Here is a 15,836-nt window from a genome sequence, read left to right as displayed (position 1 = left end):
ATATCACCAGTTATTGCATTTGAACGTTTGCACCTGCCTAGTAATGTACAGTATATTTCTGGAGTCGCACATTGTAGACAAGGGAACAGCTCTAAACATGGCTGCTTGCTGAAAGAAAATATGCACACATAGGATGTACTACCTTAATTTGTGTGCCTTTTTATATGCCATAACCATTGTCTGCTAGCTTGTCTAGTCTTAATGATCATTTATCATTATTATTGTTTATATCTCACTTTACTGTTTAGATCATACTGCATCCTTCTGTGTTCATTTTTAATAAGATCACCTTTTTGCCCCTAATTCTGGATAAAATTAGAAGAGATGCTGAAATTACTTTTAAAGCTGAGGAACCTGCTCCATTTCTTCATTCTGCTCACCTTTTGTAAGGTTACACTGATCTTTCCTTTGCTCTTCTGAGCTTTGCCTTAATTATATTTCTTTTAAGGCATGCCCTTGGAACTCAGCTACTCTCTCAGCTTCCATCCAACTCACATTATCACTGCTTTTTTCATCTAATTCACAGAAAAGGTTTTCATGTGTTACATGCAGTGAGGAGTTTTAGACCTTGATTTTGCACACTTTCTCCTAGAGCTGGGTGATATACCGTTTAATACCGAATACCGGTGTTTTTTTTAAAAACTATATTCATTTTTCACATACCGCAATACCGGGGTGTCAGGGTACTCACCCGTGCGGGTGCGTTGTCCACGGGACGTTGCGCATGCGCATCCAGGTGCGCGTGCGTCAAAGCGCGCACGTCCGCGACGCGCTGATGGCGCCGGTTCTGCGCATGTGTGGGGGGTATTTAAAGCTATCAAACGCCTCCTCCTGTGCTATGTTGTCTGCGGCCTTGCCTGGGAAACTAAGCCTGCCTGATTTACCTTACGACTTTCTGTTGCCGATCCTTCACTTGCCTGACTCTGATTTTCAATACTGCAGTAATTATTCTCTAATTTATTAGGAAATGGGGTTAACACCTAATCATGCATGGAAAAAAAAAATACCGTCAAATACCGTGACACCGATATAATTTTGAAAAATACCGTGATGTAAATTTTTGGTCATACCGCCCAGCTCTACTTTCTCCAGCCTGGACATTTCCAGGTTCCCTTTTGCTTCTTTGTATTTTTGCCTGTTTGTCTTAGCCAGGAATGCCAAGCCAGCACCTTCCTCCTGACTTGTTCTTAATTCCTCAGCTAGGGTACAGTGATACTTGGTGCTTTGGTTAAGGCTGTGCCAGGGATAAGCAGCTTTTATTACTCCAGCTGGTTAATGAGTCAGTCTTTAGCCTTTATTTAATCAATGAATGAAAAGCTAGAGAATGCAAATAGGGTCAGCAGATTTGGCAACACAATGACAATGTCATTATCATATCTGCCCTATTTATAAGGGTTATGTATTCTTTCTAAATATATGTATATTAATATACCAGTTGTGCCATACTGTTTTCTCCTCTGATATAAAATAAAAACAACACCCTCAGATTGCAATGCAATAATTCTCCAAGCAGTCGCTTTATGATAGAGCAACATAATTTGGAGGGACACAGTTTAGGGTTTTTGAAACAGAAAATATGGAAATGGAGGACAAACACAGGTTTACTGCTAAATGTGCGATTTTATTGCAATGTGTTTGGATTGGAATAAAATTGGACTTGCAGCAGTAAACCTGCATTTGTCCTCCAATTCCTTATTATATCTATTTCCTGTTGGAGTATTTGATGCCAAGGACAGAGTACCAATGGGAATAGTTCTAGAACCCATCACCTCCTGGCTCTAGTGAATAACTGTATTGTGAATGAAAGAGTTCCACTGTATGTTTGGTACCCCTTGGCTGACTGGCTTACCTACAAAAATTTGGGTAATATGCTGGTTTGGTGTAGAATTTTCAGTATAAATTGTGGGTGGCAGGTTGCATTGGATAAAGCTGTTGTGAGTCAGATTGAATGGCTTGTGTGAGAAGGTATAAATGCAGGATGTAAGTCTTTGGGTTGGTTAAGGGTCTCTCTGATTAGGGCGCTGGCACACAGGGAGATTACCGTGGGTGACTAATTTCCCCAAAATGCTTTGCTACCAGCAAGTGAATCTCCCTGTGAGCCATAACCCTTAGATGTTTACTGGCCTCTATTACAGGTAGTCCATGTCTGGTTGAATAAATTGATACATTTCAGCCTGTAAACAGTAACCATTGCTTTGCCGGTGTAAATGTGCTTTCAGGTGTGTTGTTGCTGGTTTATATAGTATTGTTTAAAATGTAAACATACATACATACTATTTTTGAGATTTTACTGTGATATGACTGTATAAAGGCATTGGATATTTGGTATCATTTTTATCTGATCTCTCTCTCTGCCTCTCTAGACTTGTCCTCTGGGTCTGTGAGTGGAACCCTGCAGTCCCTGGGTGGAACCAAGAAACCAGATGATGATTTTGATATGTTTGCACTGACCAGGGGAAGCTCTTTGGCAGACCAGCGCAAAAGGTGAGTGACCTGTAGGTTTGGATGTAGAAGCATTATATGATGTTGAATCAGTCCATTGGAGAGGTTTTAACTGTATTGCAGTACAAGTACCTGACAACAGAGTTGTTATAGTAGTTGCAATAGAGTTGTTTCTCACACATGCCAAGCTGCCCACACGTTTGGTACCTCTCTCAAATATAGCTGAAAAATGGATCAATATCAGACAGGTGATACCATACTGCAGCGGATCTGGCTTAATCTTGGGGAATTGCAAAGGAAGGCAGTTTTCCGCGATTAGGCCTGGTCGTTGAGAGAAATATGTTTTACTCATGGCAATCCCAATATTAGTCAATGGAAAGCCTTTTTTGGGGAGACTTGTCGCCAGTGAATTTTTTTGCTACAAATTTGGCTACTCATTTTCCCTGCTGTAAATCCCTAAAACATGGGTTATCCAGTGTTTTTCTCAGCAAAAGGCAAATATTTTATAGCTTGATAGGGACTGATATTAGGTTCAATAGTGGAGCCCATGGTGCCCTACCATGATACACGGTTCATCTTATCAATCTTAGGGCAATGACACACAGGGAGATTTGTAGCCAAATTTGTAGCAAAAAAATTCACTGGCGACAAGTCTCCCCAAAAAAGGCTTTCCATTGACTAATATTGGGATTGCCATGAGTAAATCATATTACTCTCAATGACCAGGCCTAATCGCGGAAAACTGCCTTCCTTTGCGATTCCCCACGATTAAGCCAGATCCGCTGCAGATTCCCCACGATTAAGCCAGATCTCCCTGTGTGTCATTGCCCTAAGATTGATAAGATGAACCGTGTATCATGGTAGGGCACCATGGGCCCCACTATTGAACCTAATATCAGTCACTATCAAGCTATAAAATATTTGCCTTTTGCTGAGAAAAACACTGGATAACCCATATTTTAGGGATTTACAGCAGGGAAAATGAGTATTGAACACATCCGTGTTTTTCTCAGGAAATATATTTCTAATGGGGCTATTGACATGAAATTTATACCAGATGTTGGTAACAACCCAAGTAATCCACACATACAAAGAAATAAATAAAAAATATGTCCATAAGTTAAGTTATGTGTAGTAAAGTGGAATCAAACAGGGAACAAGAATTGAACACGCTTACTGAAATGTATTTAATACTTAGTAGAAAAGCCTTTGTTGGTAATGACAGCTTCAAGGTGCCTCCTGTGTGGAGAAACTAGTCGCAGGCATTACTCAGGTGGGATTTTGGTCCATTCTTCCACACAAACTGCCTTCAAATCTTGAAGGTTCTGGGGGCCTCTTCTGTGAACTGTGATCTTTAGTTGTTTCCATAGATTTTCAAGTTGGGTGATTGACTGAGCTATTCTAGCAGCTTTATTTTGGCTGTGTGTTTAGGATCATTGTCTTGCTGAAATGTCCACCTTCGTTTTATCTTCAGCATCCTGGTAGATGGCAGCAGATTCTTATCAAGAATGTCCCAGTATATTTTTCCATTCATCCTTCCTTCAATTATATGAAGTCTGCCAGTACCATATGCTGAAAAACAGCCCCACACCATGATGTTCTCACCTCCAAACTTCACTGTCATGGTGTTTTTGGGGTGATGCGCAGCACAATTTCTCCTCCAAACATGGTGTGTGCAATGACATCCAAAGAGTTCAGTTTTAGTCTCATCTGACCAGACTACATTCTCCCAGAATTTCATTGGCTTGTCCAAATGTTGTGCAGCAAACTTTAAAGGAGAATTATACCCCCGGGTGATAAAAGCCCCCTTTATTATCCCTGCCTTGACCCCTCCCTTACCGCTCCCTTATTGCATAGTTTCGAAGCTTAACAACCGTCGCTATGGCTAACCCCTAGCTAAACCAGCAGAGTAGCGCAGCAGTGTACCTGGCCGATATGTTCCCTGCAACTGAAGACACTTCGGGTCTCTCTGCCAATACGACCCTGCTTGCACATGCTCAATTGGAGGTAGCAGGAAATCTGCTTAAACTGCGTATGCACAAGCAGGATCCATGTTGGCGGTGAGACCTGAAGTGACTGGTTAAGGGTGAAACAATGTTCTTTCCACTTCCGGATTATGGTCCCAATGGTGCTCACTGGAACGTTCAGAAGCTTAGAAATACATTTGTAACCAATGCCATCAGTATGTTTTGCAACAATAAGGTCGCGAAGGTCTTAAGGGAGCTATTTGCTTTTACCCATCATGAGATGCTTCTTGTGTGATACCTCGGTAATGAGAAACCTTTTTATAGGGCACCAGTTAGAACTAAACCAGCTTATATTAATTTGCACTGATAGGGGGCAGGATTGCTTTCTAAATACTGACAGATTTCAGCAGGTTTCTTGGCTTTCCATGCCTTTTTGCACCACCTTTTCTTCATGTGTTCAATACTTATTCCCTGTGTCATTCCACTTTATTACAAATAACTTAACTTAATTTTAAGACTTATTTGTTCTGATTTCTTTGTATGTGTAGATTACTTGGGTTGTTACCGACATCTGGTGTAAATTTCATGTCAATAACCCCATTACAAATATATTTATTGACATATTCAATACTTATTTTTCATACTGTATACAGTATTATTCAATCTTTACTGCTTTATACAGTAGAAGCTGTTTTTCAAGACCATTTCTGAAACTAGAATAGAGCATTCCAGTTCAGCAAGGTCAATGGGAAATGTTTTATATATGTATATATAATACTAGAAAAATATATGCAACCCCCTTCATTCGAATACCTATACTTTAGATCTTTCTTTCTGTTAATGCTGGTACAATTACCTTAGCCCCTGTGGTTGGTGCTTAGGGAATATTTCTCCTTTATATTCATTAAGTCTCCCCTTTCATCTAAAGGGCATTGCTGGCATTCACTTTAGCATGCAAGGTGCCTCATAACACTTGATCTGCGTTTTTCTCCTTTAGCCTTGTCCACAGTAATCGTTTAATTAATTTTTCAATCCTTTGCTTTGTATACTGCCGTCTGTTCAAAGGCTCTGCCAGACCCTACCAGCTAGTAAGGGGCCCATGATCCTAGAATGTTTTTCCCTATTTTTGTATGTGCTGTTTTTCCATATTTAAGTGTTTGGAGCATTTTTCTCATATTTCTATTTTATTGTAATAAGAGATCTACACCTGGAGCACTAACTGGTGTTTCTGGTGTGGTGTTGGAATAACCTGTTGTATAGTCTGAGCTGTGCTGTTAATCTGTATTCTTGTCATAGTAGCAAGTGTTGTACCGCAACTGATCAAAGCAGGCATACAACACGTGAAAATTCCTTTATTGAGCTTTCAGGACAGACTAAGTCCTTGCTGCAGGCATGGTGCCAGCCATAGTTATGCAGTGTGTGTGCCTGGTGTTCCTGTCCCACATTTTATATATTACTGTTTGTTCTCCATTGGTTCCCTGTATGCCATAATACCCTGTATTATCTAGTTGTTATGTTAGTTCTTAATTCCCTCATTATATATCTATATATTATATAAGTATGGTGTTGTTATCTACCTGCTGTCTATTAGTTTAATGTCTGTTCTGAGTCTGTTGTTCTCAGCCTTATTATATGTCATTGTAATGTGTGTTCTACAGCTAATGCCACTATTTCAGTCTTGTGTATAATGCTATTGTAGTTACTGCCTTTATCCCATTGTTTTATATGACTAATGCATGTGATGAAGGATTTCCCATTTATTTGCTTGCTGCAGTGAAAAATACTCACCAGGGAAAGCCGTGCTTGCAGTTGTCTTTCTACAAAAGAGAGGAAAATAAATATAGTTTTAAGGTTTTTAAGCGAAATACAGTATAGCATCCTTTGGGCTTTTTCCCCTCTTTTACAAGATTGGTAAGCATATTTTTTACATGGGGTAGAATTATGTTCATAAATTGCACTTTGGGTGTGACTTGCAGCAATAGTGTTAGTATTAGTGGAAGAGGGAGTGCCCTGAGGCCTGCTCCCCAGTTAAAGCCCACCAGGAGCACTGAATCACTGCTGCATGAATCTAGTGAAGCCTTATGATCCCTATAGTGCAGTTTTGCCCTGGGGCTCATAAGCTTTCATTATGCCGTCAGATGCCATAGCAGTGTACAGATACACCAGCCCTTATATCCACTGCAAAAACTTGTTCAGGAAATCAGTGTAATTCAACATGACTAAGTCCCTTGGAGTGAACAGTAGAGCTCTGTGAAGGGGCACGAAACCACAGCCAGTCGTATGACTAAGTTACCCAAGATGTAAGCTAACACTCTGGATAATATGATCCACACTGGGTGGAGGAAGGCTAGGTGCCAAGTTTTTGTGTTAGACGGGGGTAACATCACATTACTCCTCCTGTTGCCTCTTCTATTTTTGCCTCCTTTCTGCTCATACAGCTCATTCTCCTCCTGCTCTCAGAAGATCACCACTCTGTGGGTTTGTGCACGGAATCCAGAAGTGCCATCGTCTGCCTTTTAGCCATTTCTTCAAGCTGTTCCTGTTTTGCCCTTGTGTATCTCTATTCCCAGTCTCCTTGCCCTCATACTTTACCATGCAATGTGCAGAGCATTGCACCTGGTGCAAGCACTTAAGGTCTTTTGTGCCCTTTTTTTTGATAAGCGGCCTGGTGGTGAGCCTCTATTTTATACTGGAGGCTATTGTATTCAGTGGACCATTCTCTGATGAACATTTCTTTGATAAATTTCACCCTCCTCACCCTAAACTGATTCTTATGAACAAGAGCCAGGATTTAAACATCCCACCACTTTGACTTCTCCTGCTCCTCTACTTATACAATGTAGCACCTGCATGACTGTTTGCGGTTCGAGTTGCAGTAAGTGAAAGCTGTTCTGGGAAACTTTATCAGGTCTGGAATTTTCCACAATATAAGTCTGCTTTGAGCAATATGTGTTTTATGGCTTACTTGTTCTTTGCAGTGCTATTTGCCATTTGACAATTCAGGGCATGCACAAATGCACAATTATCTAAGGTCTGTGCTGCTGGGTGGTATTAACGAGGTATCCAAGGTTGTACTCTAATACGATAATGTACATTTTGTTTGCTTTTTAGCCTCTAACAGACTTTTTCATTTCACTTTACTTTTCTCAGTGTAAAGTATGAGGAACCGCAGGCTACAGATGGTCTTGCAGGGGCTCTGGATACCCGGCAGCAGAACACTGGAGCTGTAAGTGCCTGACAGTCTGGGTCAAAAATCTCTGCTAGAGCTTCTAAGGCCATACCTGATATTGTGCCAGTTGGGATTTGTGACCTATGTAAATAAACCAACTGTTTTTTGTGTCCTGATGGAGCTGTAGGAAAGCTAGGCTAATGTCTGATAGCAGCTTATATACATGCTGAGTCACTCTGTCCCATAGACGTGTCCTATACAAGTCACTATGTGGGCTTCTGTAGACCTGCCAGACTTCCATAGTCACTGTATAGCCTTGATGTGCCATAGCTCTGTATGTATAGCAGTGTTTGAAGTAAATATGCCATTACATTACATTACATTACAGACCAAATAAGTTTGAAACATCATTGCAGCCCATTTCACGGCCTCCATGTGTGAATAAAGGCTTTAAAAGAAGATTTGTGCACAGCGCTGTTTATCTGTAATATTCCTGAGTGAACTGATGGATATAGCTATCATATCACATGCACTGAGACTGTATTCTAACAGTTTGACTTGCTAACAAACTTGTACAGATAACCATCTTTTATGTATAAATAAAAGGGCTTCCAGAGATTGCCACACTGCCTGATGTATGGGCTACCATATGGGTGCCATACTTTCTGGTGTACAACTGTGTATTTTACAATAGATGTGTCATATTTTATGATATACAGCTGTGTCATACTGTCTCATATAACTGTTTCATTTCCCATAGATGCACCATAATTTTTGATGTGCAACTGAATTTACCTACATGTGCAAGATTTCTTGTGTATTTTACAATAGTTGAAGTATGGCACATGATATATAGCTTGATACGTTATTAAAAATGTGCCATATGTTCTGATTTCCTATAGACCTGCAATATTTCCATAAGTATACTTGCCATAAGTATGACTGCACTTCCCTAGGTTTTATGCCCCAGCATTTCCAGCCTCACACTAGTACAGACCATGTAGCACCATACTTTGTACCTGAAGAGTTTGCTCACCATTTTTAGTGCTAGATTGCACCTCACACAAGAATGGAATATCTGCAGCAGAGCATGGACCCCCACTGGTAACAAACCAATCACTGATTCCTTTGTCCCATTCAGATTCCAGCTGCCCAAAACAACTTTATGGATGACATTGAGAAGTGGCTGTCATCAGATACGGTGAGCATACGTGGGCAACATACGAAATGGGTTAGGCTGGATGCAGTATGTATAGAACCATAAAACTGTAAACATTTGATACAAATCTTTTTATCATCAACCTGGTTTAATGGTGCAAGAGCACAGGTCTACAGTAACTATTGTGCTGGCACTTTTTAAAGCAAGGTTGAACACAAAGATTACATTTATTTTATTTTTAAAAGGTCAGCAGATTATTCTATAAAATGATGTACATTTTATTGCTTTTCATCATCAAAAATATCCGATGGCCCCAGTCTGGCCATTCTTACTACTCCCATTACTGCAGTCAGACTCTTTTTTACCTTTTATACTGCACCTGCTTAGTAGCAATCATAATAAGGGGCTGGCACTGTGTGTAAGGGAGAAAGTAGGCAATGTAGTACAGGTATTGGAGCCGTTATCCGGAAACCCATTATCCAGAAAGTTCCGAATTACAGAAAGGCCATCTCCCATAGACTATTATAAGCAAATAATTCTAATTTTTAAAAGTGATTTCCTTTTTCTTTGTAATAATAAAGTAGTACCTTGTATTTGATCCCAACTAAGATATAATTACCCCTTATTGGAGGCAAAACAATCCCATTGGGTTTAAATGATGTTTAAATTATTTTTTAGTAGACTTAAGGTATGGAGATCCAAATTACGGAAAGATCCCTTATCCGGAAAGCCCTGGGTCCTGAGCATTCTGGATAACAGGTCCCATACCTGTAATAGAAATGATGGTTAGAGGCAAGCACAATATACATAGTTTCAATAATGCGCTCCACATATTGGTTTGGGTTTTTATCAGAAGCTAACAGGAATTCCCTGCCATGGGGTATTAGTGCTGCATACAGCAAGCAGTTGTTTTTCTATTGTAGCTTTAATTTTTAACTTTATTTTTATTTTGATGTACAATAATAAAAGTGATATTTTAGTAGGAGAGCGCCATGTAAGAGCATTAGCAGGATCACCACCATATAGATTATTTTTGTTGCTGTAACTCATGCATTCTTTTGAGTTTTGATCTTTATAATGATATTGCTATGAATTTTCTGGCAATTTCGAATCCTTTAATGAATGGACCTCTAATTATTTTTGAAATCTGGGATTATGCTTCTGTTTCAAGTAAAATACCCGGTGCCTCATGTGTTCTTACAGTGTTAAGCAATATTACATGTATTACACACTCATGCCACTTTCAACTTCCTCCTGTGCTGCCTTTTTTTCGCTCAGGGTGAAGAGATTGAGGGGGAGGATGGTGTGACCAGTGAAGGTAAGGACTGGGACTCTGTCCAAAAGCACTCATTGGATTATATTTATAAATGCACTTGTTTTCAGTTAATCAGATATTGCGTGTGTTTAAATGAAACTGAATAAAATCAAGAATTGAAATTCCCACAGTGAGCTTCTAGCTCTATTGCTGATAAGAAATATATTGTATTGTTGTAAAAATACATTTCTGATTATTAAAGAGATCCTGATTACCCACACCACACAACATGTGGACCCATATGTTGGTAACCCCCAGCCTACACAGTACAAACTATACCCATATATTCCCAGCTATAGCATGTCAATGTTGAACCACTAGTCCCAAAATAATTAGCCAGCCACCTGCCAGATAACTAAACAGCTTGCTAAATTGCTGCTTACACAGCTTGTGATTAGCGAAAGACTGTAGTTCTGCAAAAGCTGGAGACCACGGGGACTGATATGTGATTAGAGAGCCTCCCGTACAATAAAATTTCAGTGTATATGTCCTTGTTATTTTCCATTAATGTTTGTGCCTAGCATATTGTGTAGTTAAAAATTTACAGCACAACCCCCCCCAGTAAAGTAGCAAGCAAAGGCTCGTTGGGTTTTATAGAGACTGTGTAACTGGCCTAAAATGTCCCTCTTTCTCAATCAGGGATATTCCGTGGTATACCTTAATACACTGTATCTTTATCTATTTACAGAGTTTGATAAGTTTCTGGAGGAACGAGCAAAGGCAGCAGATCGCATTCCATCACTGTCATCACCAGGAACAGAGCCCCCCAGGGCAGCACCAAGCACAAAGAGAGACAAAAAGGAAGCGGAGGATGCCCTTTTTGCCTTGTGAGTCCTCCCCATGGTGGGTGAGTGTGTTGCTCCAAGTAGAAGGAGTTAATAAACATCTCTATGCGTGGCAGTGATCATCTCACTGTTTTTTTGGAGTTTGCTATAGAAAATTCCTCTGCTGAAGACTAACTTTACTGGGGTACGAGAACGTTTTGCAATCTGGATGCCACTTCTTACACCAACCCATGGAACTGTGGGAATCTACTTGTTCTTTACTCAAGTCTTTTTGGTGCTGGAACCAATGTATTACTCCTGTTCAGCTAATGCTTCTGTGTTATGATCCCACATAATATATCATGAGAACTCTTATGCGGACTCTGGAAGTATACCTTACCACTACATCCCCATGCGCATCTAAATATGCCACTGTCAACATCAGTTGTGCCTCTTCCCACGTTGGCCGCGTCAATGTTCATCCAGGCAATTCAGTATTACAATACAATAAGCAGTGTAATTAACCTATTCTCTTTCTAGCTTAATATCCAACCTGTGACTTTCTGCTTGTTGCTGAGGATGTCAGAATATATATGTTGTAGTCCCGCAACAGATCCAAGGTCACAAGATTGTATTTACCAGTTTCTTTTAGGTAATTATGAAGGATAACCATAAAGGATTGTGGATTTTGATTACTGTCCAAAGTGCCTTACAAATTTATTGTAGGAAATTAGGTTTGTGCCTACAGTATTATAGTTATATAGTCAGTTTTAACAGATTATTTACCTAAAACCTAAAATGTAGATGAATGTTCAATGCTGTATGTTGTGTATGCCAGTATATAAATCATTCTACCCTAGCACAGGGTAACATACACCAGCACCAAAATGGCAGTGCTGTCCTATTTAAAGGGATACTGTTATGAAAATAAAAAAGTGATTACGTGTGCTTAAAAATAATGTAGAAGATGTAAAACCTCAGGTTGTGCTTGTCTTGGAATCCCGTTGGTCACCTGGTAGATTCTGGCAAATGCCAGAGGGGCTGCTGTAAGATGCCATGGACAGTCATTGTTTAGTGGGCTGGTGGGGGCTGTTGGGGCCTTTGTGTACCTGAAATGCCAGGGCCTGTTTAGTTGACTTAAATACATTGAATTGTAAACAATGATGTGACTGAAAATAACAGCACTACTTCACATTGTGTAAAATATAAATGGGATTAGAAGCAGGGGGTGGTATTGCATATGAAGACAGAATTCTTTTCAATCATACGGCATCTTGGACTTATTTAAAACATCACATATCTGGATATACTGAACAGCAGAAAAATGTATTGTGTGTGTTGAATCCACGCTGTGTGAATTAAAATCACCGTATTGTCTGCTGAAGGAGAACATTTTCTAACTGCTAATTAATCAGATGCTTGAAACGCAGCAAGCGGCTAATTTCTTATTTCTTCTGCTTACATTATTAATGTAGTCTAATCACAGTGCCGGGCTCTTACTTGTTCTGTCTGTTAGATTGCTTATGTTTAATGCGGAACAAAGTCATCCTAAACATACAGTTATCCCTTATCAATGGACACAGACTTTCAGTTTCTTCCCTTCTAAAAGTCATAATGGAAAGGAAATAAACCACTGTCGTTTGTCACCTTGCCCTGATATTCTCCAACAAATGTCTGCCTCCTTGCTCTCCCCCTAGCCCCCCCGTAACCAGGTGGGTACTGGACTACTGCCTTTCTTTTAATTAAAAATCTCACAGGCTGAGCACATAGTATGACATTCTACCCAACAGGCTAGCATCCTGTACCCACAGGTAATGAATGGCAGGGGCATATATATACAAAAAAATTTTAACTGCGTGGGGGCAGGTTTTTTGTTTTTTTTTAATGGATAGTGACATTGTTGCTGTTGGTAAGTGTCACTATCACTCTATAACCAGTAAGAGCTAAAAGTTAATATAGTTTTTATGCTTTTATAGCTGATACTTCTTTCTTTCTATTATCTGCATCTATAAGTTATTTCTTGGCAGCAACAGTCTATTCTGTATAAGACTATATTTATGTTATTCTATTATTTGACCCCCTGGCAAATTAATGTTTGTGCAGGACCGGCCACCACTGCTACAATATATTTTATTTATGGAAATGGAAGAGTTTCTGAAGAAAACACACTTTCCTTGTAAGAAGTTCATTATTTTTAAATGTATGTGAAGCCCTTTTTATCTTTCAGGGTTGCTGGCCCTTTAAGAGGTCAATAACTTTTTGACATGAGGGAAGCCTTCAGAAGTTGGCCAGCATAACCCAGCTTGTGGCAACCTGTTGTTCAGCTGAAATAGAATCATTTATACCCACAATATCACAGGCAGCCTCTGTTGGTTAATAGATGCCAGCACTCGCAGTTAAACAGTAGCTGGAGGGTGACGGTTTGTTAAGCATTAATTAGCACATAATTTACCATTCAGATAGGGCCCACCTTTCCTTTCCTAAAGGAAAAGGAAAGGTCGAATCATAAGTGGGTTTCCAAAATGTTAGGCACCCCCCAGTGATTGTATTCACTTACCTGATCCAAATAAAGGCACCAGCCTGGGGTACCCACAGACCAGCAACCCTCTTCCGCCTTCCTTCTTTGCGCTGCTTGCACATGTGCAGTAGAGTGAAGATCGGCCTTTTGACTCTGGCCCTGGGATCGCAGAAAAACAAGAAGGAAGAAGATTGCTCCCCTGCATGTACCCCGGGCCGATGCGATTTTCTGCTAATTTAAGCACCAGCCCTGGGTATCGGGTAAGCGATTACAATCACTGGGGGAACCCTAACTTTTGCACCCCCCAGTGATTTTAACTTTCCTTTTCCTTCAACTCCAGCCCTGATCACAGGCTGTTACACAAGCCCCGTGTGGCTACCACCATTATGGTCTTTTCCTTCATTGTTATATTGCTTTTTTTTATCCTTTTATTAATGCTCACATCCGGACACTACATGACTGGAGAGAAAGAATAAAACTGCATTTGGGTCAAAGTCTCCCAATTTGTATCTACTTCTTTATTGAAATATCAGTTAATAAAATCTGCAAACTGTCAACACAAAGAGTTAGTTTTAGAAAATGAAATGTACGACATGCAAAATATGTTGGTGATTTATAAATATTTGATCATAAGAATCGCTCTCTTGTTTCTTTCTTTTGTGTTCTTTTAAATGCTTAAGTCATTTCCAGTTCCTTGTCGGTGGACATTACAGGTAGGTTTTATTCCTAAGACTGATGCCACACGAGGCGTAGGGCTGAAATTTTCGGCAGGCACATGTAGCCGATATACGCATGAAAACGCAAGAGAATGCAAAGTCTCGCTTTTTCATGCTTATATCGGCTACATGTGCCTGCACCCGAGCGTATTCCATTCATTCGGGTGCAGGCACAAGTAGCAGGCGTAGGGCTGAATTTTCGCTAAGCGTTTTTCCGCTTGCCCAAAATTTCACGCCTCGTGAAAGCCTTAGGACCTTGGCACACGTGGTCTTTGATTGCCACCTTGTGTTTTCAAGTGCTAATGGGTGTTTCCCATTCAAATCAGTGTAATCTGGGCCTATTAGACCTGTTTTGTTCAGTCCCATAGGTAGAGGGGATGAAAGCCTTTGCAATGGCTCTAACTTTTATCTAAGTAGGCCAGGGGGTCCCCAATTTTTTTGGTTATTTGGCTCCATCTAAAAATTGGAGGCTAAAAATATAGCCTTGTGCTGCACTGTTGTGTTATTACTGTGCTGAGCTGCAAGCTGGGCATTACTATTATAACTTCTGAGACCAATGGGAAGAATTTGGTGGGGATCTGAACATGGAAAAAACGACGCTATCTAAAATCTGTTGAGGTCATGCAGAAGTCAGTTGGCGCTTTCCTAGGCAAATTAACAATCTTTATTTTATTTGTGGTTCAGCGTTTTTTTTGTTTGTAAGTGCACACAAATTTGAGGTTTTCTTCTCATTTTATATCCATTTTTAAAGGAGAAGGAAAGTTATTTTGGCAATTTACTGCCGTTATAGCGGAGATCACACATTCCTAAGGGAGGGGGGAGCAGGAGAATAGAGAGCTGCCCAGACTCTGGCCACTGGAATTAAGGCTGTTTCTGAGAGAGGAAGTCAGACCCTGGAACATCATGTTTACAAAAAAAAGAGACAATAAATCCTGTGTTTGTTTTGATAGAGGACTCAGTGCAGCGTTTCTGTGAGTGCTTATGGCTGTATTTACATAGACCTTTCTGATAAAGCTTACTTAGTTTTTACCTTCTCCTTTAATTCACTCATAATTTTTTTTTAATTTGCATCTTAATAACTATACATTTCCCAGTGCATCATTTGCTCTAGCTATTAAAACTGCTGTTTCCTGCTGATTTGGTTGCCGCTTTCGGGAGTATGCCCAACGTCTGGAATATGTTCTGCGCTTCCCAGCAGGCATTATTTCTACCCTTTCTCTGATTATATAAGCCGATATCCTGTTGGCTTTCTGTCTCTCCCCATCAGCAGGATCTGATTTACCTACATTTCCTCTTTGCATTGTTTTGCTCCCCTGGCACATTGGTTTGCCATTCATCTGCACGGTTGGCACTGATTATTCAGCACCCTAAGAAGATCACTTTAGAAATTCATGCGTTAAATTGATTTTTTTGGCTGGGTTTTTTTTTTGTCAGGAAAAACTTGTACGTACTGGAATATTTGAAGAAGGTTTCCTCACAGTATTTTGAATGTTATCAAGATATACATTGGAAATACAGTTAGTAACGTAATAATAGGCTTAGAGTGTGTCCCAGGTCTATTAACCCATAGTAGCCCGTCATATATATATATATATATATTGCATTAGTCAGTGTAGGACTGACCAGAAGGGATGACTGTGACGCAGTTGGCCAGTATATTGCAATATATGGACAAACAATTTCTGTTTTGCTTAAAGGGGAGGGCATTTCTTGGTAGCTTAATGCACAGAATGTCTTAATGTCCTATATATATTGATAATGGGTGAGTGTAGGGGGACTCTTGTTG

At 40.0% G+C, this 15,836-nt stretch overlaps 1 protein-coding gene across 1 annotated transcript in view; it reads left to right on the top strand.

The window, feature by feature from the left end:
- tom1 (target of myb1 membrane trafficking protein) overlaps nucleotides 1–11,767 on the top strand; it is a 56,819-nt gene extending 45,052 nt beyond the window's left edge. The window contains exons 11-15 of the mRNA NM_001016770.2: nucleotides 2,364–2,484; nucleotides 7,560–7,635; nucleotides 8,720–8,779; nucleotides 10,016–10,055; nucleotides 10,741–11,767. Coding sequence (NP_001016770.1) covers nucleotides 2,364–2,484; nucleotides 7,560–7,635; nucleotides 8,720–8,779; nucleotides 10,016–10,055; nucleotides 10,741–10,883 — 440 coding nt within the window. The 3' untranslated portion in view covers nucleotides 10,884–11,767. The remainder of the gene's footprint in view (nucleotides 1–2,363; nucleotides 2,485–7,559; nucleotides 7,636–8,719; nucleotides 8,780–10,015; nucleotides 10,056–10,740) is intronic.
- Nucleotides 11,768–15,836: the final 4,069 nt, after the last annotated feature.

Source organism: Xenopus tropicalis, chromosome 4 (assembly GCF_000004195.4).
Source record: "Xenopus tropicalis strain Nigerian chromosome 4, UCB_Xtro_10.0, whole genome shotgun sequence".
Classification (NCBI taxonomy): domain Eukaryota; kingdom Metazoa; phylum Chordata; class Amphibia; order Anura; family Pipidae; genus Xenopus; species Xenopus tropicalis.
The sequence above is the reverse complement of the archived record's forward strand: the minus strand, read 5'-3'. Positions and strand labels throughout refer to the sequence as shown.